The sequence below is a fragment of the Neoarius graeffei genome, chromosome 10, assembly GCF_027579695.1.
Source record: "Neoarius graeffei isolate fNeoGra1 chromosome 10, fNeoGra1.pri, whole genome shotgun sequence".
NCBI lineage: Eukaryota > Metazoa > Chordata > Actinopteri > Siluriformes > Ariidae > Neoarius > Neoarius graeffei.
In genome coordinates this window covers 17540693-17566345 of record NC_083578.1, presented here as the reverse complement: position 1 = coordinate 17566345, position 25653 = coordinate 17540693, and the positions used below count along the sequence as shown (strand labels likewise).

General features: G+C 40.8%; 1 protein-coding gene across 1 annotated transcript in view; it reads left to right on the top strand.

Moving 5' to 3' along the window:
- Positions 1 to 25653, top strand: part of zgc:154046 (Carnitine O-acetyltransferase-like) — a 42638-nt gene that overhangs the window by 11143 nt on the left and 5842 nt on the right. Inside the window, exons 4-13 of the mRNA XM_060931391.1 lie at positions 10620 to 10673; positions 10764 to 10929; positions 11028 to 11202; positions 11326 to 11504; positions 11785 to 11885; positions 16779 to 16898; positions 17063 to 17185; positions 20483 to 20618; positions 24179 to 24241; positions 24346 to 24483. Of these exons, the coding sequence (XP_060787374.1) occupies positions 10620 to 10673; positions 10764 to 10929; positions 11028 to 11202; positions 11326 to 11504; positions 11785 to 11885; positions 16779 to 16898; positions 17063 to 17185; positions 20483 to 20618; positions 24179 to 24241; positions 24346 to 24483 (1255 nt within the window). The remainder of the gene's footprint in view (positions 1 to 10619; positions 10674 to 10763; positions 10930 to 11027; positions 11203 to 11325; positions 11505 to 11784; positions 11886 to 16778; positions 16899 to 17062; positions 17186 to 20482; positions 20619 to 24178; positions 24242 to 24345; positions 24484 to 25653) is intronic.

Genomic DNA, 25653 nt, shown 5'->3' with positions numbered 1-25653 from the left:
CACTTATCCGGATCCGGGTCGTGGGGGTAGCAGCCTAAGCAGAGCAGCCCAGACTTCCCTCTTCCTGGCCACCTCCACCAGCCCTTCCGGGGGAATACCGAGGCATTCCCAAGCCAGCCGAGAGATGTAATCTCTCCAGCGTGTCCTGGGTCTGCCCCAGGGTCTCCTCCTGGTGGGGCATGCCCAGAAAACCTCCCTTGGGAGGCATCCAGGGGGCATCCTAACAAGGTGCCCAAACCACCCTCAACTGACTCCTTTCAATGTGGAGGAGCAGCGGTTCTACTCCGAGTCTCTCCTGAATGACCAAGCTTCTCACCCTGTCTCCCAGTCACCCTGTGGAGAAAACTCATTTCTACCGCTTGTATCCGCAATCTCATCCTTTCGGTCACTACCCATAGCTCGTGACCATAGGTGAGAGTGGGAATGTAGATGGACCAGTAAATTGAGAGCTTTGCCTTTTGGCTCAGCTCTCTCTTTACCACAACAGACCGGTTTAGCATCCGCATCACTGCTGATGCTGCTCTGATCCTTCTGTCCAACTCCCGCTCCCCCTTACCCTCACTCGTGAACAAAACCCTGAGATACTTAAACTCCTCCACTTTAGGTAGCAACTCCCCCCTGACCTGGAGTAGGCACTCCACCTGTTTCTGGCTGAGCGCCATGGCCATGGACTTGGAGGTGCTGATCCTCATCCCAGCCACTTCACACTCGGCTGCAAATCATCCAAGCACATGCTGTAAGTCACAGATTGATGAAGCCAACAGGACCACATCATCCGCAAAAAGCAGAGATGTGATCCTGATGTCACCAAACCAGACACCCTCTGCCTCTTGGCTGCGCCTAGAAATTCTGTCCATAAAAGTTATGAACAGAACCGGTGACAAAGGACAGCCTTGGCGGAGTCCAACATGCACCGGGAACGAGTCCAACTTACTGCCGGCAATGTGAACCAAACTCCTGCTCCGGTCATACAGGGACCTAATGGCCTGCAGTAGTGGGCCCTGAACCCCATACTCCCGAAGCACCTCCCACAGGGCACCATGAGGGACATGGTCATAAGCCTTCTCCAGGTCCACAAAACACATGTAGACCGATTAGGCAAACTCCCATGCACCCTTGCAAGGGTAAAGAGCTGGTCCAGTGTTCCACGACCAGGATGAAAACCGCATTGTTCCTCCTGAATCTGAGGTTCGACTATCGACTGGACTATCCTCTCCAGCACCCCAGCCTAGGCTTTCCCAGGGAGGCTGAGAAGTGTGATCCCCCTATAGTTGGAACACACTCTCCAGTCCCCCTTTTTAAAAAGGGAGACCACCACCCCAGTCTGCCAATCCAGAGGCACTGTCCCCAACCTTCACACAATGTTGAAGAGGCATGTCAGCCCAACAATATCCAGTGCCTTCAGGAACTCAGGACGACTCTCATCCACCCCCGGAGCCTGGTCACCGAGGAGCTTTTTAACCACCTCGGCAACCTCAGCCCCTGTGATAGGTGAGTCCTCCCAAGCACCCTAAGACTCTGCGTCCTCCTTGGACAACATGAAGATGGGATTGAGGAGATCCTCAAAGTATTCCTTCCACCATTGGATGATGTCCCCAGTTGAGGTCAACAGCACTCCATCCTCGCTGTAAAAAGTAGGGACAGAGCACTGTTTTCCTTTCCTGAGCTGCCGGACGGTTTGCCAGAATCTCTTCAAGGCCGACCGAAAGTCACTTTCCATGGCCTCTCCGAACTCCTCCCACACCCGAGTTTTTGCTTCAGTGACTGCCAGAGCTGCATTCTGCTTGGCCCGTCGGTATCTGTCAGCTGCCTCTGGAGACCCACAGGCTAACCAAGCCTGATAGGACTCATTCTTCAGCTTGACAGCTCCCCTCACCACAGGTGTCCACCAGTGGGTTTGGGGATTACCGCCACGACAGGCACCAACGACCTTGCAGCCACAGCTCTGCACGGCTGCCTCAGCAATGGAGGTGCGGAACATGGTCCACTCGGACTCAATGTCCCCATCCTCCCCCAGTATACAGTTGAAGCTCTGCCGGATGTGACAGTTGAAGATCCGACGGACGGGAGCCTCCGCCAGACGTTCCCAGCATACCCTCACTACTCGTTTGGGCCTGCCCGGTCTGTCCAGCCTCCTCCCCCACCATCTGATTCAGCTCGCCACCAGGTAGTGATCAGTTAACAGCTCTGCTCCTCTCTTCACCCGAGTGTCCAAGACATACGGTCGTAGATCAGATGAAACAACTACAAAGTCAATCATCGATCTGCGGCCTAGGGTGTCCTCGTGCCACGTGCACTTATGGAAACCCTTATGCTCGAACATGGTGTTTGTTATGGCCAAACCGTACATGGCACAAAAGTCAACTGAACACCACTCAGGTTCAGATCAGGCAGGCTGTTCCTCCCAGTCACACACCTCCAGGTCTCACTGTCATTGCCCATGTGAGCATTGAAATCCCCGAGTAAAACAATGGAGTCCCCTTGTGGTGCACTGTCTAGCACCCCACTCAAAGACTCAAGAAGGCCGGGTACTCCGAACTACCATTTGGCGCATAAGTGCAAATGATAGTCAGCGACCATTCCCCAACCCGAAGGTGCAGGGAAACGATCCTCTCGTTCACTGGGGAGAAAACCAATGTTAGTGCGCCAAACTGGGGGGCTACCAATAGCCCCACCCCTGCCTGGCACCACTCACCCTTGGCAACTCCAGCATAGAAGAGAGTCCAACCCCTCTCCAGGAAATTGGTTCCAGAACCCACGCTATGCGTTGAGGTGAGCCCAACTATATCTAGTCGGTACCACTCAACCTCACGCATAAGCTCAGGCTTCTTTCCCACCAGAGAGGTGACATTCCATGTCCCAAAAGTCAGTTTTGTCAGCCAAGGATCAGTATGCCAGGGCCTCCACCTTTGGCTGCCACCCGATCCACAGTGCACCGGACCCTTACAGCACCTCCTGCCGGTGGTGGGTCCACAGAAGAGTGGTTCCGTGTTGCTCATTCGGGCTGGGCCCGGCCAGGCCCCTAGATATAGGCCCGACCACCAAGCGGTTGCCGACAAGCCCCTCTCCCAGGCCTGGCTTCAGAGTGGGGCCCCGGTATCCCTGATCCAGGTGAGGGTACTCGGATATCTGTTTTTTTTTCTTTCATAAGGGTCCTTTTTGAACCGCTCTTCATCTGACCTCTCGTCTATAGCTCCTAGAATCCCTGAGGCACTCAAACCCCTCCACCACGTTAAGGTGGCAATTCAAGGAGGAATTTTATATATATATGTGTATATATATATATATTAGTGCTGTCAAAAATGTCGCGTTATTAACGCGTTAACTTGACTCAATTTTAACGGCGATAATTTTTTTATCGCGAGATTAACGCTCTGTGACATGATGTAGGTTTTTCATAAGCTTTTGAAACTGCCAGGAACTTGGAACAGAGACTTTGCTTAGAAAACCGATAGCAGTTAGACTGTAATGCCACGCCCCACACAGCCAGAGTCCTCTGCCCCCCCCCCCCCCCCCCCCCCCAAAGAACCAGCGCGGGCAGGGCGCGCTAGTAGAGATGGGATTTATGGCTCTTTGATGGGATCCGCATCTTTGTGATCCATTCTTTGAAAAGAGCCGTTCAAAAGACTGGCTCATTTGGCTCTTTTTAAATATTTATTCAGTTTTAAGAAGACAGCGTCTAAAGAAGCCAGATCCCTCTGAACGGTAAACTCAATGCTATCCCAGAAATCCTTCCTGTAATATGCAAATTTGGCCGCCTCTAATTGGACAGCGCGACGCATCAACAGGCAGAAAGTGTAAAAGTACAAAATGTGTTAAGTGAGCTGAAACAGTAAAGATCAGATTCAATGCAACATTTATCAACGAACAACTTAAAGTTAATATAATAGTGTACTTTATATTATAATCAAGCATGTCAAGCCTACCGTCACTGTGTAACCTGTCTCTCTGATTAAAGTTGTAGACTAACTCAAGCAGTAGATCACTTCACTCATGGTTCTTTTGCTAGCCCCGGTGCTCGGCTTAGGTTTCACTTTGCAGTGGCTGTGTCAAAACGTGTTATACTTTGCAATACAAAGCAAGCCCATTCACGTTTTTATGCTGATAAGAGAATTACAATGTTTTTTCATGTGACAAAAATGTGCGATTAAATTGCGATTAATCGCAAGTTAACTATGACAGTCGCGACATTAATCGCGATTAAATATTTTAATCGCTTGACAGCACACATATATATATATATATATATATATATATATATATATATATATATATATATATATATGTATGTGTGTGTGTGTGTGTGTGACCCCTCACCGAATCCAGGGACACATGTCGGCCAAAACGAATCCGAGATAATCGCAAAAGAAGCATTTTTTTTTCGAAATTTGTGATTTTTGTTTTTTTCCATCATGTGCAAGTTGAGATCTTGAAGAATGCAATCAGTATTTCAGATAATAGATTGTTTTGTTGGAAAAGCATACATTTTTTGTTGCAGATTGTCTCGTTTTTGTCAGGACTGTAGCCTGCTGGGGGGTGTGGGTAAATTACCATATGGGCCATTCACATGATGATTTAAGTCTTTTGTTTTTTTTTCGCGAATCAGCTGTATGATGCGAGCTGAGCTTGTGGCTACTTAACCTGCATACAAGCGTGTAATTTCACTATGGAATGAGCAAGTTAAACAGAGCGCAGAGGAGCTGAAAACCGCGAAGCAAACAGACACACGGTATTTACATCGGAGATAACAATTTCTAGCAAAAAAACCCGCAACCTCGTTTTCCAGATTGAATGGAATACTTGAGTGATCGGATGATACACGGACCGTTCTAGGATTACATTCCATTGGAGGCATTGGTGTGTGCAAGGCGCCGTTTCTCTTTCTGATGGGGTAAGTTTATTAATCTAAGGCTGTGTGGTTATTTTTGCATGTAACGGAGAGTGTTGTGGTTTGGTTAAGCCTAGGTCACAACCGGACGTACAATTTTTTTGGCCGTGCGATTTTTGGCGTTTCCCAAATCGTTGCGGTTTTTTTTTTGTTCACAGAGAAAGACGCGCGTTGGCCGTAAGTTTGTCTTGCAACCTGAAAAAAACGTAAGCGCCCGTAGAGTTTGTTTGACATGACAACGAACCTCTGCAGCCGGTCTGCGGCTCGAAAATCAGCACGTCACACGTGTGCTCTCGTGCGTTTCATGCGCGCTCTTGTGCGTTTCTTGCGTTTTTTGCATGTAGACCGGCCGTAGGAGCACGGTACGGCCGGTTGTGACCGAGGCTTTACATGAAACTAGTGTTGTGTTAGTTGTGTCACTATCTTTCTTTCTTACGGTGTGAGTAATTTTTCAACCACAAAACGTTAAAGTATACTTTAGGACTTATTTTTGGCCTTCATAATTGTTTTGGGCATACTTTGCATGGAAGGAAAATTGACGTGGTGATCTTTGTTTACATGAAAGTAGTATCGTGGTAGCTAGTAGGGGGTAGAGCTTTCCTTAATATCATGCAAATGAGCACCATTATGTGCCCGCCCTACACCCAGAGTAGCTGAGATGGAAAACTTTGAGGGTGATTTTCTCCCTTTTCTGTTTTAAGAAGTATACACTTTCAAAAGGCCACACATTCTTCAAATATTGTCAGATCTCCACATGGAAGGCATCATTGGAAAGCTTAGAAACTGTACTTTCTGAATCTGTCAATAACTCAAAATGCCCCCGGGCAGACATGTGTCCCTGGATTCTGTTTTCTGACACATATATGAATGAATGAATGAATGAATGACTGGTTTAATGTATGAGTTCAAATAAGGAATAAAATCCTTTGTAATTAGTTTTGCATGATGCTAATGCCTATGGAATAGAATTAAACAGTATAATAGAATCACAAAGAGTAGACTACAACACAATAGAGGGCGTAAAAAATAATTTAAATGAATAGAATAGAGTACAACTGAGTTAAAATAGATTACAATAGAATTGCATAGAATATCAAATGGAAGAATAGATCAGAACAAATGTGAGAGGGATTGAATGCAAAATAGAATCATAATTAAATTTTAAAAGAGAGCTGTTTACAGCATGGTATAGTAGAAGTAAAGAAGAATTTAAATGGATAGAATGGAGTATAACTGAATTCAAGAAGTTTGATTACAATCAAATTGAATATATTACAAAAGAGAAGATCAGAATAAACAACAAGAGTAGAATGGAATGTAAAATAGAATAATAAATGAAAAGAGAATTATGTTATGGCATAATAGAGTAGAAGTAAAGAAGTATTTAAATGAATAGAACACAGTATAATTGAATTTACACAGGTGGTTTACAATAGAATTACAAAAGAGAAGACTAGATCAGATTAAACAAGAGCAGAATTGAATGCAAAATAGAATAATCTAATTAAACAAAAAAGGTAGTCATGTGGGTATTCTTATACTATAACAACATGTTATAGTATAAGAATAATTTAAATGAATAGAATAGAGTACAGGGCGGCACGGTGGTGTAGTGGTTAGCGCTGTCGCCTCACAACAAGAAGGTCCGGGTTCGAGCCCCGTGGCCGGCGAGGGCCTTTCTGTGCGTAGTTTGCATGTTCTCCCCGTGTCCGCGTGGGCTTCCTCTGGGTGCTCCGATTTCCCCCACAGTCCAAATTGACCATAGGTGTGAATGTGAGTGTGAATGGTTGTCTGTGTCTATGTGTCAGCCCTGTGATGACCTGGCGACTTGTCCAGGGTGTACCCCGCCTTTCGCCTGTAGTCAGCTGGGATAGGCTCCAGCTTGCCTGCGACCCTGTAGAACAGGATAAAGCAGCTAGAGATAATGAGATGAGAATAGAGTACAACTGAATTAATGAAGTTAGATTACAGTAGAATTGAATAGAATTTAAAATGGAAGAATGGATCAGAATAAACAAGAGCATGTTTGAGTAGAAGTAAAGAAGAATTTAAATGAATAGAATGCAATTGAATTAAAGAAGTTTACAATTAAATTGAATACATTACAAAAGAGAAGAATTGATCAGAATCAACAAGATTAGAATTGAATGCAAAATAGAATATCATTACACAAAAAAGAGTAGAGTACAGCATTTTATATAAGTAAAGAATAATTTAAACAAATAGAATAGAGTACAATTTAATTAATGAAGTTAGATTACAGTAGAATTGAATAGAATTACAAAAGAGAAGAAAAGATCAGTAACAGTGAGTTGAATTGAATGCAAAATAGAAATCATATAATTAGGAGTAGTTGACAGCATATTAGAGTAGACGTAAAGAAGATTTTAAAGTTGAATTAAGAAGTTAGTTTACAATGCAATTGAATAAGATGACAAAAGAGAAGAATCGATCAGAATAAACAATAGTGGAGTAGAATTGAATGTCAACTAGAAAATATTAAATAAAATAAGAATATATTCCAGCAAAATAGAGTAGAAGTAAAGAAATGTTTAAGTGAATAGAACAGAGTACAGTTGAATTAATGCAGTTGGACTGCAATGCAATTGAATAGAACTTAAAAGAGAAGAATAGATCAGAATGAACAAGAGTAGAGTTGAGTAGAATTGGATATGACAGAGTAATATTAAATAAAGATGTTATGAAGTAAAGAAGTATTTAAATGAATAGAATGGAGGACAACTGAATTAACATAGTAGAATTAAATAGAATTTAAAAGACAAGAATTGATCAGAATAAACAATAGTGAAGTAGAATTGAATGTCAAATTGAAAAATATTCAATAAAAAAGAATATGTTACAGCAAAATAGAGTAGAAGTAAAGAAGTGTTTAAGTGAATAGAACAGAGTACAGTTGAATTAATGCAGTTGGACTGCATTAGAATTGAATAAAATGTAAAAGAGAAGAATAGATCTGAATGAACGAGTAGAGTCAAGTAGAATTGGATATGAAATAGAATAATATTAAATAAAAAGATGTTATGAAGTAAAGAAGTATTTAAATGAATAGAATGGAGGACAGTTGAATTAACACAGTAGAATTAAATAGAATTTAAAAGTCAAGAATTGATCAGAGTAAACAATAGTAGAGTAGAATTGAATGTCAAATAGAAAATATTAAATAAAAGAATATGTTAGCAAAATAGAGTAGAAGTAAAGAAGTGTTTAAGTGAATAGAACAGAGTACAGTTGAATTAATGCAGTTGGACTGCATTAGAATTGAATAGAATTTAAAAGAAGAATAGATCAGAATGAACAATAGTGGATATGAAATAGAATAACAGTAAATAAAAAAAGATGTTATGGCATAATAGAGTAGAAGTAAAGAAGTATTTAAATGACTAGAACGGAGGACAGTTGAATTAACACAGTAGAATTGAATATAATTTCAAAGACAAAAATTGATCAGAATAAACAATAGTAGAGTAGAAATGAATTTAAAATAGAATAATGTAATTAAATATAAATTAGTGTATTACAATTGAATAGAATAGATTAATTCACACCTTCAATTCCTTCCACATATCATATGAATATAAAAATATGTTTTGTTTTGTTTTTTTGCTCAACACAATGCTCTGTCCTCATGGAGAAGACGTTTCCCATTGGATGTTATTGATATCTGCAGTATTGAGTTGCACACTGACCTTTACACAGACTTCTCCTTTTCTTGCTGCTATTTTAAGCACACTTTGCTGTCCATAGTCACTTTTAACACCACAGTTAAACCTAAACAGGGTATAGACAAATCAAGTGGACTTGCACTTCAGTCATTGTCCTTGTTTAGACTTATCCCGAAATTTATTCACTCATCACGTACCTGTCCTTCGGGCTCTGTTGGCTGCACACGAGTTACTGTACTGCGTGCAGCAAAGAGCAACAGTTACAGATGGACCACGGATTTAAACCTGATTTAAGATATTCTTACATTTTAGAGTTGATTAGTATAAATTCTATTATTAGGATATGAGCCATATGATTTTAGGCCATGCTTACGTTAGTATTGTAATAAGTCCCTGATGTGAGTGCAGAAGCACGGTAGGCAGGAGATGATATTGGCACACGTTTATTTTCCTTTAGGTTTGCTTTTCAGCTTTACACTCGCTCGTTTCTTTATGCCACAGACACGCACACACACACACAGTCATGTTCTGGTCCGAGAAGCTCCCTTCTCTCTGGTCTCTCCCTCCTTTTCTATCCTCCACCATCACTGCAACAAACACACACACATACACAACATTAATCGACAACAGGTGTATTGACTTTACCACTCACCTTCCCCAGCCCCGCTCTCCATTCACAAAGTGACACTTGGCCACGCCCTCACTGCCACAATTATTAATAAATTTCATAGTCCTCATTTATCCTTCAATATCCTTCAAACTGTAGACACCGTTTTCTTTACAGGAGAGTGCGTCAAGTTGGCATTGCTTTATTATTTCAATAACTCAAAGTAACAAATTAAAAGCATGATGAAACTGTGCACACAAGTCAGTGTTGGAGCAAGATATTTTTAAAAAATTAAATGCAAAATAATAGGATGTGCTGGATCAAGTGCTGGTTTGTAAGCTGCTGAATCATGAGCATGGAAGCCATAGTGTAAGATTAAAACACCCATCCATCCATTATCCGTAACTGCTTATCCTGTGCAGGGTCGCAGGCAAGCTGAAGCCTATTCCAGCTGACTATGGGCGAGAGGCGGGGTACGCCCTGGACAAGTCGCCAAATCATCGTAGGGCTGATCCATAGAGACAAACAACCATTCACACTCACATTCACACCTATGTTCAATTTAGAGCCACCAGTTAGCATAACCTGCATGTCTTTGGACTGTGGGGGAAAGCGGAGCACCCGGAGGAAACCCATGCAGACACGGGGAGAACATGCAAACTCCACACAGAAAGGCCCTCGTTGGCCACTGGGCTCAAACCCAGAACCTTCTTGCTGTGAGGCGACAGTACTAACCACTACATCACCGTGCTGTCCATCCATCCATCCATCCATCCATCCATCCATCCATCCATCCATCCATCCATCCATCCCTCTATACTGCTTGTCTGTCAGAGTCACAGGAAAAGCTGGAACCAATTCTAGCTGACTTTGTGCAAGAGGTGAGGTGCACCCTGGACAGTTCACCAGTCTATCACAGAGTTTAAACCAAATTTGCAGTCATTTATGTAATAAATGGTTAGCATGGTCATCTCACAGCAAGAAGGTTCCGGGTTCGAGCCTCACGGCCAACAGGGGCCTTTCTGTCTGGAGTTGGCTCTTCTAAATTGTCCATAACCAAAAGCAGTGCAGTGAAAGAGTGGCTAGCTGGCTGTACTTACATAGCCAAGAAACCCTAAGAAAGGGACCCAACCCAGAACACACTGGACGGGCAAGGAAGAAAAAGAATGTAATAACTACATTAAGTACTATTCATGTAACAGGATATTGTCAATAGTTTACAGCTATTCAGTGTTTATTTCAGTGCTTCCCATGTTCTCAGTCATATATTTGTAGGTATTTGTATTACATTTGTATGCTTGTTTGGAAATCAGTGGTCTAGTGGTCTATTGGAAAACCCTGTCTCAAGGCCATTTTTCCCCCATTGTGGACTCTCTCTACTTGAATTACTCTGGAAGTACAGTTTGTGATTTGAGACACACAGTTTGTTCTGCCCATGCAGGTTTGCTGCCAAACTGATTGCTGGCGTTTTGGACTTCAAACGAATGATTGATAGGTGAGCCTTAATTATCTGAGCCAGAAGACCTGATTTAGACGCTTTAATTCTTCAGATCACGGTTTTCAATTTGCAAATCTTTGCTTGCAGTGAAACACTACCTATTGAGTATTTGGGAGGAAAGCCATTATGCATGGACCAGTATTACCAGGTGCTGTCATCATGTCGAATACCAGAGCCGAAGAAAGACACTGTGGTGAACCACTCCATTGGAAAGACGCCACAAACTCACATCACGGTGGTTCACAATTTTCAGGTAACCTGCTGCCTAAATGACCAGACTGCAACAAAACCAACTGTAGTCACATGTCTAAATATCTCTCACTTGCACTTCTCCCACTCTCTTCTTTCAAGTTTTTTGTTCTGGATGTATACAATAGCGACGGCACGCCGCTGACAGTGGATCAGCTCTACATGCAGTTGGAGAAAATCTGGAATTCTTCTTTACAAACCAATAAAGAGCCTATTGGCATTCTCACCTCGAACCACCGCAACACCTGGGGCAAAGCCTACAACAACCTCATCAAGGGTGCTCTATAACTATCCTGCTCAGCTAACTTTGCTAACTTCAATTCATTTTGAATGAACCCTTTATGAATGAACCCTTTATGAATTTTACATGAATTGATAATTTCATTGATTTGTTCTTCAGACAAAACGAATAAAGAGTCAGTACGGGCGATCCAGAAGAGCATCTTTTTAGTGTGTCTGGATGCCCCGATGCCACGTGTGTCAGATGAGATCTACTACAGTAAAGTAGCTGCACAGATGTTGCATGGAGGAGGAAGCCGCTGGAACAGTGGGAATCGCTGGTTTGATAAAACACTACAGGTTTGTGGTTGAGTTCTCATACACACATACATTGTAGTCCTACATGTATGTGCGTTTACACATACAAAACGACCTGTTTCAGAATAATCCGGTTTAAAATAAACCAATTCCTCAACATGTTTACAATGTAAACTATGTACTTTGCCAAAAATCTAGGCATTTGTATAAATATCATAGTATGCTGTTTATTTGACCTCTTCTTAATAAACATATTGAGATGCTTCATCTTGAGAACTCTAGATGTTTATGGTATTAGCTGTCTCATTTTTCTTCTCCACAGTTCATAGTGGGCGAGGATGGATCGTGTGGACTGACGTATGAGCACGCTCCTGCTGAGGGACCTCCCATTGTGTTCCTAGTGGATCACGTGGTGGAATATATGTAAGGCAGAATCCATTGGTGGTATAATTAAATAATATTGGCTGGTGTTGAGTGGTATATCAGATATATTCCATTCAACTAGCATGATACTGAACGAGTTGAAGATGAGTAGCTGAAGGGAATATATCTGATAGACCACGATAAAAGCCAGCCAATCATATTATTATTATTATTATTATTATTATTATTATACATTCAAGGAAACAATTATAGATTTTACAAAAAGTTAAGGGGGGGGAGTAACTTACCAATATTGAATGCTGATTCTGATCAAATGTAATTCAATGTTCTGTCGATCCAGTGTACATGTACAAAGTCAAAGGTCGAACAATAAAAATGGTACAAGTCCAAAAAGCCTGAACAACAACCCAACTTATATACAAGCTATATACGGTACAGGTGGACGGTTCAAGTTCACAGTTACTTTTGTCGTAGTTAATGGTTACATTGCAGTTGTTCAAAACAAAAGGGCCTTGCTGAGTGAAGTCCTCTTGTAAAAGTCTCCATCACTTTTCTTCACCTCCAAGTAGAACTTTGACAAAATTTTCGCTATTGCTCTCTTTTCCAGTTTTTCAATGTCCATTGGTATGTTTTTCTTTTGTAAATATGCATGAAAAATATCTAATCAACTTTTGGTAGCCTTTCGGATGTTCAGTGCGTCTTTAGTTTCAGTTTTCAGTTTATTTATTTTGTGCTTAAACCAAGCACTGGATCGTCTCTCTTTCCTGGCCAACAAAGAAATGATTGTGCACATGCACAGCAGAAAAGTTTTATCATTGGATCTTCGCATGTGACATCATGTTGTCTTGACAACATGCAGTATTGTAACAATATTGCATGCTCATTCTCCATTGGGGAGAGTGGCATAATACATGGAGGATAAGCGATATGATAATGATATTGCATGCCATCAATAAACCCGCTAGAAGGGAATAGAATACATGTTTTTATTCCATGGAAAAAGTGGCCCGTATGTATAATAATAATTATTATTATTATTCTATCCAGAGTCACTGGATATGAGCAATTGCACTCTCTGATTGGCAACTCTACTATTAGGATATCAGCTCATATACTGTGAGTAGAGAAAAACAAAATGGCGGAGCATGTTGCTGAATCAACCAAGGACAAAATAAAAACTGTACTCGAAAACAAAACCCCAAAAACTGTCATCAAGTATTTAAAAGAAACAGAAATAGCTAAAAGAATATAGCCCCCCCAGATATCTCCTGTTCCACACTCCAGCCTCAGTGATGGTAATGCACCTTTAAGTTGGTTTGTCAACCACCAAAAAACCCTAAAGAAGAAGAAGAAGAAAAAACCCCAAAATAAAAAGCAACAAAATATGGAATGAAAGTATTTGATGGTAAGAACATATCTTTTTTTATTTTTCAAGAATTTTTATTGTTATAGCATTTTTCACAAATTGCTCCTATCATTTCGCTGGTTTGTTTACATTCTAAGCAGAAATGATTTTGTTGGATGTTTTGTATAAAGTTTTTATTTATCGAATTTGCAAAAAATAAAGATAAAAATGCTCTGTTTCTCAAAATCCAGTGAATGTGGATAGACTAAAACAGTTATTCCACTCAATCTCGTCGTACATGGCTTATAGCCAACTCGGCGCTACATGCCTCTTCGGCTAACAGTTCATGTACGACTTGATTTCGTGGAATAATTGTTAAATATCTGTGGGTATGTTTGTCTGGTTACGTTATGAAAAGCCTGAGTTTACTGTGAGAACCAAAGAGAAAGTATTAATAAGAGCATGACGATGAAGGTGGTGTTGGGTTACTTGCAAGGCAATAACATACTGTATCATGATGAACATGAATTCTTGAATCTGATTGGTCAGGAGATGTTGATTAATGTGCTGTTACAGTTCTTTTGGCTGTAATTCAAATCACAGGTTTATATTAATGCGCTCATTCGAATATGTTATCATTTCTAGAGTAACAGCTTACACAGGGACTTGTTTGATGGACGCTCCAAATTTTATAATGATCACATTTTTTAAAATGTTGAATCGTTGATATGGTGAATTTTTCTCTAAGGAGGTATTTTTGTTGTAACAATTATGGCAGAAGTCTCATGTCTTGAGTGTTAGCACTAATCTCCTGCTATAATGTTAAATGATAACAGGAAGTTACCATTCCACAACATTAAACATAACCATAAATGGTTAAAAAGTACAAATATATTAATTAAGTATAATCGTTGGCACATTGCTGTGGTATAAAAGGAGTAAAACACTTCAGGACGTGCTGTTATGAGAAAATAATCTACTTTATAATACAACTTTATAAAACTTTATTATAATAATAATAATAATAATAATAATCTTGCACTCAAACTTTTACCCAACATCTGTTCCATATCCATGTCCATCCATCCATGTAATCTATAAATATGAATACAATATTGCTGTTTTGTCAAAACCATGCATCATACACAATATGTAGACATTCAAAATGACTTCCTTAGTGTAATTTGGGGCAAGGCAGGAAGAGTCTTGATGGTCCTGTTTACATGAGTGAAATTTCCCAGCTGTCGCTTTAGATCTTAGAAGTTTTATGGGGTACTTAGCGGAAAAGTAATACAAAATTATCAGAGGTGGACAAAGTACCCAACTTCATTACAAAGTGCAGATCCCACTGGTCAAATGTTACTATGATACAAGTGAAAGTTGTCCAGTCAAATTTTTACTTAAGTTAAAGTACTGAAGTACTCGCTTTTAAAAATACTTCAGTATTAAAAGTACATTTTCTGTCAATGCATCGTTGTATTATTGCCACAACGCTTACAAAACCTAATGCTGTTACCAAAGACAGAAATGTGAATTCACAAAATGGACGCATGCTGCGCCATCATGGTGGTGTAACTTTAAGCTAGCTAGTCAGTGAAACTCCACCTGACATGCTAGCAAACTCTTTTCAAACTCGAAATCATATTGGGTAGCTAATGCTACTAGAAAAGAAAGATTTCTACATTCTGTTTATTTGGCAAGATTATGCTAAAACATATTTCTGAAAGGACTTCAGATAAGTTAATGTTATTCATGTTAGCGTAACTCTGTTTTCACATGCTAACTAACAGTGTCCAAGTTAACTAGCTATGTGTAAACGTTAGCCATGGACAAGGCTACGGCAACTTGGCGGGCAAATCCATAGAAAGTCATTTGACTAACCAGACTGCACAGCTATTGCAACGTTATCACTAGCTCTAAAAGCCCAGACAACTTCATTGCAAGCTTTCTCTTGGAATAAAACGTTTATGTCCCTCAATATGATTCTGCAGGCTGGATGGTGAGTTTTTGTAGGCTATGATGTGGTTCGTTTTCGGCAAACAAAGCAAACATTTAAAACAAAACGAATCTTTAATCCTTTCAGAAAACTGAAACATGGGTTCATGGGCCATAGGTGAGTGCATTCCTCAGAAGAACCGCCTCCTTCCATTCTGCGATCAACTGATTGTGTTCAAATAATGCTGTTGAGAAATCACTGAACTTGACTTTATACAGTCTATGGACATGACGTGACCCTAGTGATTACTGATAGGCTTTCAGTGTCACCTGTGAAAAAATCAATTACGTTTTAGAAAAGAAAAGAAAAAAACATCCACTTTCAAAGTTGCGTCATAGTAACAAGTAACGAGAACCTTGATAGAAATGTAGTGGAGTGAAAAGTACAATATTTGTCTTTCAAATGTAGTGAAGTTAAAGTCATGAGTTTCCAAAAAAATTAATACTCAAGTAAAGTACAGATACTCAAAAAGTGTACTTAAGTACAGTACTCAACTAAATGTACTTTGTTACTGTCCACCTCTGGAAATTATAGCACAGTTTTACCGTATAGTCATTCCTGCTATTTTACAAAGTGGCTTATCTCATCTCATTATCTCTAGCCGCTTTATCCTTCTACAGGGTCGCAGGCAAGCTGGAGCCTATCCCAGCTGACTACGGGCGAAAGGCGGGGTACACCCTGGACAAGTCGCCAGGTCATCACAGGGCTGACACATAGACACAGACAACCATTCACACTCACATTCACACCTACGGTCAATTTAGAGCCACCAGTTAACCTAACCTGCATGTCTTTGGACTGTGGGGGAAACCAGAGCACCCGGAGGAAACCCACGCGGACACGGGGAGAACATGCAAACTCCACACAGAAGGGCCCTCGCCGGCCCCGGGGCTCGAACCCAGGACCTTCTTGCTGTGAGGCGACAGCGCTAACCACTACACCACCGTGCCGCCCACTTAATAATGTCATTTGAAATGAATATATGGAGATGATTTAAGGAAGTTTAATCCATTAATTAGAATAAAAAGGCAAATAAGAAGTAAAGAAGTAAATGTTGGACACCAACAATGGAAAATTGTATAAATTAAATTTTTCCCCCGGCACGGTGGTGTAGTGGTTAGCGCTGTCACCTCACAGCAAGAAGGTCTGGGTTCAAGCCCTGTGGCCAACGAGGGCCTTTCTGGCGGAGTTTGCATGTTCTCCCCGTGTCCGTGTGGGTTTCCTCCGGGTGCTCCGGTTTCCCCCACAGTCCAAAGACATGCAGGTTAGGTTAACTGGTGACTCTAAATTGACCGTAGGTGTGAATATGAGTGTGAATGGTTGTCTATGTCTATGTGTCAGCCCTGTGATGACCTGGCGACTTGTCCAGGGTGTACCCCGCCTCTCGCCCATAGTCAGCTGGGATAGGCTCCAGCTTGCCTGTGGCCCTGTAGAAGGATAAAGCGGCTAGAGATAATGAGATGAGAGATGAGATTTTTCCCCAGAACACTGAGGGTTTTTTTTTTTCAGAATTATTATAATGTGCAAACTGGCACACGAACGTCATAAAAACACTGTACAGTATTTAATGTCTTTGACTTGTTTGTAACAGGAAGAAAACTGAGATGGTACGAACTCCTATGATTCCACTCTCCATGCCACAAAAGCTGCGCTTTAACATCACACCTGAAATCAAAAAGGACATCGAGAAAGCCAAGCAGAATATGAACATGTGAGCGCTTTTCATCACGTCATTTCCTTTCTATTTATTTGGGATTAATGTCTGAAAAAAAAACTAGTGACACAATGTATAGCAAAATTGAGTATAAAGCCTTCCAGTCCAGTCATTTCCAGTATTTCCCATGTTTTGTAATTGGAGTCCATCTATTTTTGCAGAATGGTGCAAGACCTGGATGTGCGAGTGCTCAACTTCTCTCACTATGGAAGGAATTACATCAGGTCGTGTAAAATGAGCCCAGATGCTTTCATCCAAATGGCCCTTCAGCTGGCATATTACAGGTGTGTCAGAAATGCCACCTGCGTATAATACTAGTGATCATCATGAAATATTGGTTCGACATAATTTCATGGACATAATTTCATGAACACAATGCTACAACAGTGTATGATTAACAAAGTGACCCTTTATACATCCCCAATTCCAAAAAAGTTGGGATGCAGTGTAAACTGGAAATAAAAACAATGCAATAATTTGCAAATCATGGAAACCCTATATTTCATTGAAAATAGTACAAAGACAACATAGCAAATGCTGAAACTGAGAAATTTCATTGTTTTTTGAAAAATATATGCTCATTTCAAATTTGATGTCGGCAGCATGTTTCAAAAAAGTTGGGACAGGGGCATGTTTACCACTGTGTCGCATCACCTCTACTTTTAGCAACACTCTGTAAATGTTAGGGAACTGAGGAGACCAATTGCTGTAGTTTTGAAAGAGAAATGTCGACCCATTCTTGCCTGATATACCGTACAATTTCTGTTGCTCAACAGTTCAGGGTCTCCTTTGTCATATTTTGTGCTTCATAATGCACCAAATGCTTGAAATGGGAGACAGGTCTGGACTGCAGGCAGGCCAGTTTAGCACCCGGACTCTCTTATTGCAGAGCCATGCAGTTTTAATATGTGCAGAAAGCGTCTTGGCATTGCCTTGCTGAAAGAAGGAAGGCCTTCCCTGAAAAGATTTTGTCTGGATGGCAGCATATTGCTCTGAAACGTGTATATATCATTCAGCATTAATGATGCCTTCCCAGATGTACAAGTTACCCATCTCATGTGCACTAATGCCCCGTCATATCATCCAGATGCTGACTTTTGAACTGTGCACTGATAACATGCTGGATGGTCTGTCTCCTCTTTAGCCTGGAGGACGTGGTGTCCAAGATTTCTAAAAAGAATTTTTACTTTTGATTCATTAGACCTCGGGACAATTTTCCACTTTGCCTCATTCCATCGTAAAAGAGCTCGGGCCCAGAGAAGGTGGCAGTGTTTCTGGTATTGTTTATATCTGGTTTTAACTTGCATTTGTGGATGCAGTAATAAACTGTTTTCACAGACGATGGTTTTCTGAAGTGTTCCTGAGCCTATACAGTGATTTCCACTACAGACACATGTCTGCTTTTAATGCAGTGTCTCCTGAGGGCCGAAGATCACAGGCATCCAATGTCAGTTTTCAGCCTTGTCTCTTGCATACAGAGATTTCTCCAGATTCTCTGAATCTTTTAATGATATTATGTACCATAGATGATGTGATCCCCAAATTCTATGCAATTTTACATTGAGGAACATTATTCTTAAATTGTTGCACTGTTTGCCCACGCAGTCTTTCACAGAGCAGTGAACCCCTCCCCATCTTTACTTCTGAGAGACTCCGCCTCTCTGCATACTTGCTAACTTTTCAAAATTCTCATGGGGGAGAAAAGTGTGTGAATAACATTTTCAATTGGACGAGGGTACGATGCGCGGTTGAAACGATAAAAACAGTGGATCCCAATTAATTGCAAACCATTTGAAATTTATACAGTTAAAGAGTTTTTGAATTGTTGACATTGTTCTATCAATTACTATAGGTTATGGGATTCATGTATCAAGCATGAGAGAGCTCAGAGTGAAAAATCTGAAATAATACTCTTGTCTTGAATTTTAATATAATAACAGTGAAAGGGAAATCTTAAATCAGATTTTTAGCTGAAAAATCTCATGCCTGAATATTGTCTACATACAGAGACCCACAGAAAATAACACAAGCGATGCTTTAGAAGAATGTTTATCATTTCTTAAAATAGTCACAGCGAATGAAAGTATTATTGGATTGCATCAAATGTGTTTTCCTTCTGTAAGCTCATGTAAAAATACAGAGAACTGTAATATCATATATAAATTAAATTTTAATAAGATTTAACCAAAATAGTAACAACTCAATTAAATAAATACTTCACTGTCTTAGTACGACTAAAATGCATCTCTCTCACTAAACACTTTCCAACAGAATTTTTAAAAAGCACTAGAAATCCTATCAAAATCCTGTCGGAATGCATCAAAGGAATTTGCTCATTTGCAAACTTTGAAAGTTTTCAAACAAAATTTAAAAACGGCACTATAAATACGACCATACTATCAAAATATACTCCACAAAGAAATTCACTCGAATGCAAAATTTTAGTCCGACCAAAATACACTCACTAGTAATCTTTCACTTAAAACCTCAAAACTTGATCAAAATCACTCACTTTCCAGATAATTCACTTGTAAACTTTCACTTAAAACTTTCAAACATAAATTCAAAATAGCACTAAGACGCGACCACACTATTCAAATACACTCACCAAACAAATTCTCTGTCAGGCAAAATTTCACTAAACACTTTAGAAGTTGTACAGTTTGTTTCTGAAATGGTATGGAAGACTAATTAAATTTCACACTCGAATGTCCATTATATTCTGATTTAAGGTATCTTTAAGTTAAAATGTGTAACTGGCTGGTCGAACATTTGCTTATCCATGGAAATTCATTCTCCCATGCAACCTGGTATTTGCATTCATATTTTTGCCGTGTGGTATTGGGTTTAGTGGCCATGATGAATGACTGCTTGTAAAAAATGTCGGACAGCCTGGGTGAATCCTACATTACGGAAGTGACTGTCGTTCTGTATGTTGATTGGTTAAAAATCAGTTGACGTCAGCAGTGTTTCTCATACGATTCTAATTGGACATAATCAGGAGTATTTTTAACTTGGCGGTAGGGATTTCCCAAAACCGGGAGATTATCCAGTTTTTAACAAATACGATCGGGAGGCGGGAGACGGAGGCTAAAATCGGGAGCCTCCCGCCGAAATCGGGAGCCTCCCGCCGAAATCGGGAGGGTTGGCAAGTATGTCTCTGGGTTGCTCTTTTCATACCCAATCATGTTACTTACCTGTTGCCAATTAACCAAATTAGGGTTTTTTGAGCATTACACAACTTTTTCAGTCTTTTGTTGCTCCTGTCCCAACTTTTCTGAAACGTGTTGCTGACATCAAATTCAAAATGAGCATATATTTTTCAAAAAACAAAATTTCTCAGTTTCAATATTTGATATGTTGTCTTTGAACTATTTTCAATGAAATATAGGGTTTCCCTGATTTGCAAATCTTCACATTCTGCTTTTATTTATGTTTTACACAGTGTCCCAACTTTTTTGGATTTGGGGTTGTAAAAGAATTTATCCTTGATGTTCTGTAGAACATCATTTATCGGTTTTGTTGCATACAGTATTTCAAGATCATTGTGTTAAATCCTTCTTGATTTGGTGCTGCTCTAGGCTGTACAATGTTTGCTGCTCTACATGCGAGAGTGCCTCCCTACGCATGTTTAAACTGGGCAGGACAGAAGCCATCCGCTCTACCTCCACTGCGTCGCTCAAATTCGTACAAGCCATGGATGACAAGTCCATACAGGTCAGGCAAAGTATGCAGGATGCTTGCAACGTGACATGCATTACATAAATGAAACCAAACACTAGTTCTATCTTTGGTATTATATATTAAAGTTAAGTCCAAGGTTTTTGAGCACACTATATTTTTTTATTTTTTAAGCTAAACAATACTGTATGTTTCTTTTCAATCTACAATCTATCTAAAATACTTACGTAAGCAGTAGAATGAGCACTGAAACAATATTTGTGACTAAGTTTACTTATTTTGTCGGGAACTGTCTTGATCTAAAGAAGAAAAGGGTGTAATGGAATGCTTGGGCAATATTTGTTTTCTATAATCAGTTGCCATTCAGCACTTCTTTTGTTCTTTTTTTGTAGTAATGATTAAGTGATGAATAAAACATGACAGAGTGTCATGTTGTAGGAAAATATTCAATGACTAGGTGTTGTGATGCAGCCTGACATGAAGCAGACTTTCTTTTACCATTTTAAAGTTGATTATTTTTCCTGTAACATCATGTCCCAAAGTGTTTTACTCCTCTCATACCACAGCAAATTGCCAACGATTACTTTTATTATTATTATTATTATTACTTGTCTGATTTCCTTCTGGAAGTGTCTATATGCGCCCAGTTGATAATAGAAATATGGCAGCTATTCAGCTATTTACAACTGGTTAGGATTAGGATGTAATTATCATTACTGGCTCTGGACACCGGGGTGGCACGGTGGTGTAGTGGTTAGCACTGAGCCTCACAGCAAGAAGGTCCTGGATAAAGCCCAGCGGCCGGCGAGGGCCTTTCTGTGTGGAGTTTGCATGTTCTCCCTGTGTCTGCGTGGGTTTCCTCCGGGTGCTCCGGTTTCCCCCACAGTCCAAAGACATGCAGGTTAGGCTAATTGGTGGCTCTAAATTGACCGTAGGTGTGAATGTGAATGGTTGTTTGTCTCTGTGTCAGCCCTGCGATAACCTGGTAACTTGTCCAGGGTGTACCCCGCCTCTCGCCGATAGTCAGCTGGGCTAGGCTCCAGCTTGCCTGCGACCCTGCACAGGATAAGCGGCTACAAATAATGGATGGATGGGCTCTGGACACCTGTCTTGTCTTGGAGTAGTGCTTGTCTTGTCTTGGAGTAGCGCTAGCTAGATTTTTATATATATATATATATATATATATATATATATATACACGGGTGGCACAGTGGTGTAGTGGTTAGTGCTGTTGCCTCACAACAAGAAGGTCCAGGTTTGAGCCCCGTGGCCGGCGAGGGCCTTTCTGTGTGGAGTTTGCATGTTCTCCCCGTGTCCGTGTGGGTTTCCTCCGGGTGCTCTGGTTTCCCCCACAGTCCAAAGACATGCAGGTTAGGTTAACTGGTGGCTCTCAATTGACCGTAGGTGTGAGTGTGAATGGTTGTCTGTGTCTATGTGTCAGCCCTGTGATGACCTGGCGACTTGTCCAGGGTGTACCCCGCCTTTCACCCGTAGTCAGCTGGGATAGGCTCCAGTTTGCCTGGGACCCCTGATTACACATGCATTTCTTAATCTGTGTATGTGGAGCTTCCGCAATACAAGTCCCTGTGTACAACCCCAATTCCATAAATTTAGGACACTGTGTAGAACATAAATAAAAAACACAATATGACAATTTGCAAATCATGGAAACCCTATATTTCATTGAAAATAGGACAAAGACAACATATCAAATGTTGAAACTGATAAATTTTATAGTTTTTTGAAAATGATCTGCTCATTTTGAATTTGATGTTAGCAACATGTTTCAAAAAAGTTGGGACAGGAGCAACAAAAGACAGAAAAAGTTGTGTAATGCAAAAAAAAAAACCACTAGTTAGGTTAATTGGCAACAGGTCAGTAACATGATTGTGTATAAAAAGAGCATCCCAGAGTGGTGGAGTCTCTCAGAAGTAAAGATGGGGAGGGGTGCACCGCTTTGTGAAAGACTGCGTTTGGCAAACAGTGCAACAATTTAAGAATAATGTTCCTCAATGTTAAATTACATAGAATTTGGTGAGCACATCATCTATGGTACATAATATCATTAAAAGATTCAGAGAAATCTCTGTATGCAAGAGACAAGGCTGAAAACTGACATTGGATGCCTGTGATCTTCAGGCCATCAGGCGACACTGCATTAAAAGCAGACGTGTCTGTAGTGGAAATCAATATATGGGCTCAGGAACACTTCAGAAAACCATCGTCTGTGAAAACAGTTCCGTAGTAAGTGTCACGAATGGTGAGCTGAGGTGAAGTGAGGACCCAAGAGTAGACTCAGAAAACAGGCAGTGTAAAGAGAAAACTTCTTTAATGAAGTAGATGGCAGAAAAGCAAAAGGTACAGTCGGGCTCAGGGAAAAATCGGTAGTCAAAAAACAGGCCAGGAGGTCAAAAACACAGAGGAGCAGGTAGACATGATCAGGGACAAAGAAACAGGACAGAAAAAATATTCAGAAAAACTGATGAACAAAGGGACAAGGGAAATCCAGGAAGAGGTAGCAAAAGACACAGTCCAAAAGCACAGGCAGGCAAAAACAGGGACAAAAAACTGGACAGAAAAACTTGACAAAAACAAGGAAAAATTTAGGCAGGGGGAATCAAGAAGGCACAATACCAATGAGCTATAGCGAGGCAAGGAAAGTCTACAAAAGACAGTCTGGCAAATGGAGTAGCTCCAAACAGTTCTTAAAAAGCCCTGGCTGATAGGAGAGGAGTGGTAGCAGGTGTGGGAGTGCCGCCTCAGGAAATGGCCTTCAGCAAGGCAGGACTGAATTCCTGTCCTGGAGCCGGCCTGGAGCCGGCGTGGAAGTCCCACAATCTAAGGCATGGATGGATTGGACCGGACTGTGACAGTAAGAGAGTCCAGGTGCTAAACTGGCCTGCCTGCAGTCCAGACCTGTCTCCCATTTTTAAAACATTTGGCGTATTATGAAGTGCAAAATACGACAAAGGAGACCCCGAACTGTTGAGTAACTGAAATTATATATCAGGCAAGAATGGGACAACATTTCTGTCTCAAAACTACAGCAATTGGTCTCCTCAGTTCCCAAACACTTACAGAGTGTTGTTAAAAGTAGACATGATGCAACACCGAAGTAAACGTCCCAACTTTTTTTGTAACATGTTGCTGACATCAAATTCAAAAGGAGCATATATTTTTCAAAAAACAATAAAATTTCTCAGCTTCAACATTTCATATGTTGTCTTAGTACTATTTTCAATGAAATATAGGGTTTACATGATTTGCAAATTATTGCATTCTGTTTTTTATTTCCAGTTTACACCGTATCCCAAATTTATGGAATCGGGGTTGTAAGCTGTTACTATAGAAACAGTGATGTATGAATATAAGCCAGAACGTCTGTCAGTGCTGCTGTTATAGAAAATTTATCAACACTTTCTGTCCAGTCAGAATCGAGTATTCAGCAGCGCTGTGGTATAAACTGGAACAAACCATAAATTAGTCTTTTAGTCATTTATCACTTTGATGTGAACTTGAGATCTTTTCTGTTAACTGGTTACATTATAATAAAGTCAGCAGTTATTACATGACAGTTATGTGTGACTCCTTGGCAGAACGCCGAGAAACTGGCCCTGCTGGAGAAGGCCATCAGCGTCCATCGAGAGTACACTCGCATGGTAGGAATCTTATAATAGACTAATACACTGTTTTTTACAAGCAAAAATATTGCAAATTAACTGAGTATCAATCTCTGGAACCCAATCTATCAATCAATACTCAGGCCATTCATGGCCAAGCAATAGACAGACATCTGCTGGGGCTGAAGATGCAAAGCATTGAGGATCTGACTTCTCTGCCAGAAATCTTCATGGATACTTCCTATGCTGTGGCCATGCATTTCAACCTCTTCACCAGCCAAGTATGTGATTTAAAAAAAAAAAAAAACATTTTATTGTGGTTGAAGCAAACTGTGGTTGAGCTGCTCGAAAATTAGAAAAGTCCAGCAATACTGATTAGCTTTTTTTTTTAACTTGGTGGCCATTTTCATCTCACTATAGTTTTCATTGGGTTAGAGCAGTAAGCCTGGTGTGACTTTCCCTGTGTCCGAAATCGCTCCCTACTCACTATAAAGATCTTGCAGTCACGTGACCGGAAAGTACACAGCCGCCATCTTGTCGGTAAAAAACACAGCTGAATACTGCTGCACTCGTGTACAGAATGGCTCAATTTCAACCGACGGACTACACGGCTCATTTTTCTAATGAACAGATAACTAGATATATGTCTAAAATAAACGATCTACAGATTAGTGACCCTTATGGCTTACCGGACGGAGTTTTCACGACCGGATTTTGAACTGCCAGCGGAATACCCAGACGTGTATAATTACCTCATTAACTTTCCCTCGCTGTTCAGTGGTGAAGCACTGCGTGCTTATAAATCTCTGGACAGTTATCTTTACAGAAATTCAGGATTTGTCAGCGACTCAGATGTGGCATCTTGTAAACAAGAATCCTCATTGGACGGGTAAGTCACTTAAGTATTGAGTATAGCACTGACCAGCCGATTATAGAATAGAATAAGGTAATTCCAGCTGTAATTCCAAATCGTCCGTGTTGTTTACCATGGATCTGGCGTTGGAGAGGTAGAGGCTTAGCAGTGGAGGTTTGAGTGGCTGTTTTCTGAGCTTAGTCAACAGGCCGACTCTGCCTGCAGCCTCGGTTTTGCTTCCTCTCCCGGCGCCGCCTCCTTCGCTTTGCTTCCGATGACAATCCACGGAGACCCCGCTGGTCTCGCTATCTCGTCCGGAATGTTGTGCATGCGATGGAAATCGCTACAAACCGTCATTTTCTGCTGGAAACCAATGTCCAGTAAGTCCATACAGTTGTAGTGGATATTGAAGTCCGGTACAGGCGAACAACACGCAAAAATACACACAAAAAACATAAAAAACGTGCACAGGTAGGGAGAGCTTGTAGCCGCAGCCGTTGTAGTAGAATTGTATATAGTAGGGTTTTCCAGAAGAAAAGGTAGAAGTAAAAGCAGAAGTAGAACCAGAAGTAGAAGTAGAAGGCGGAAATATGGCATT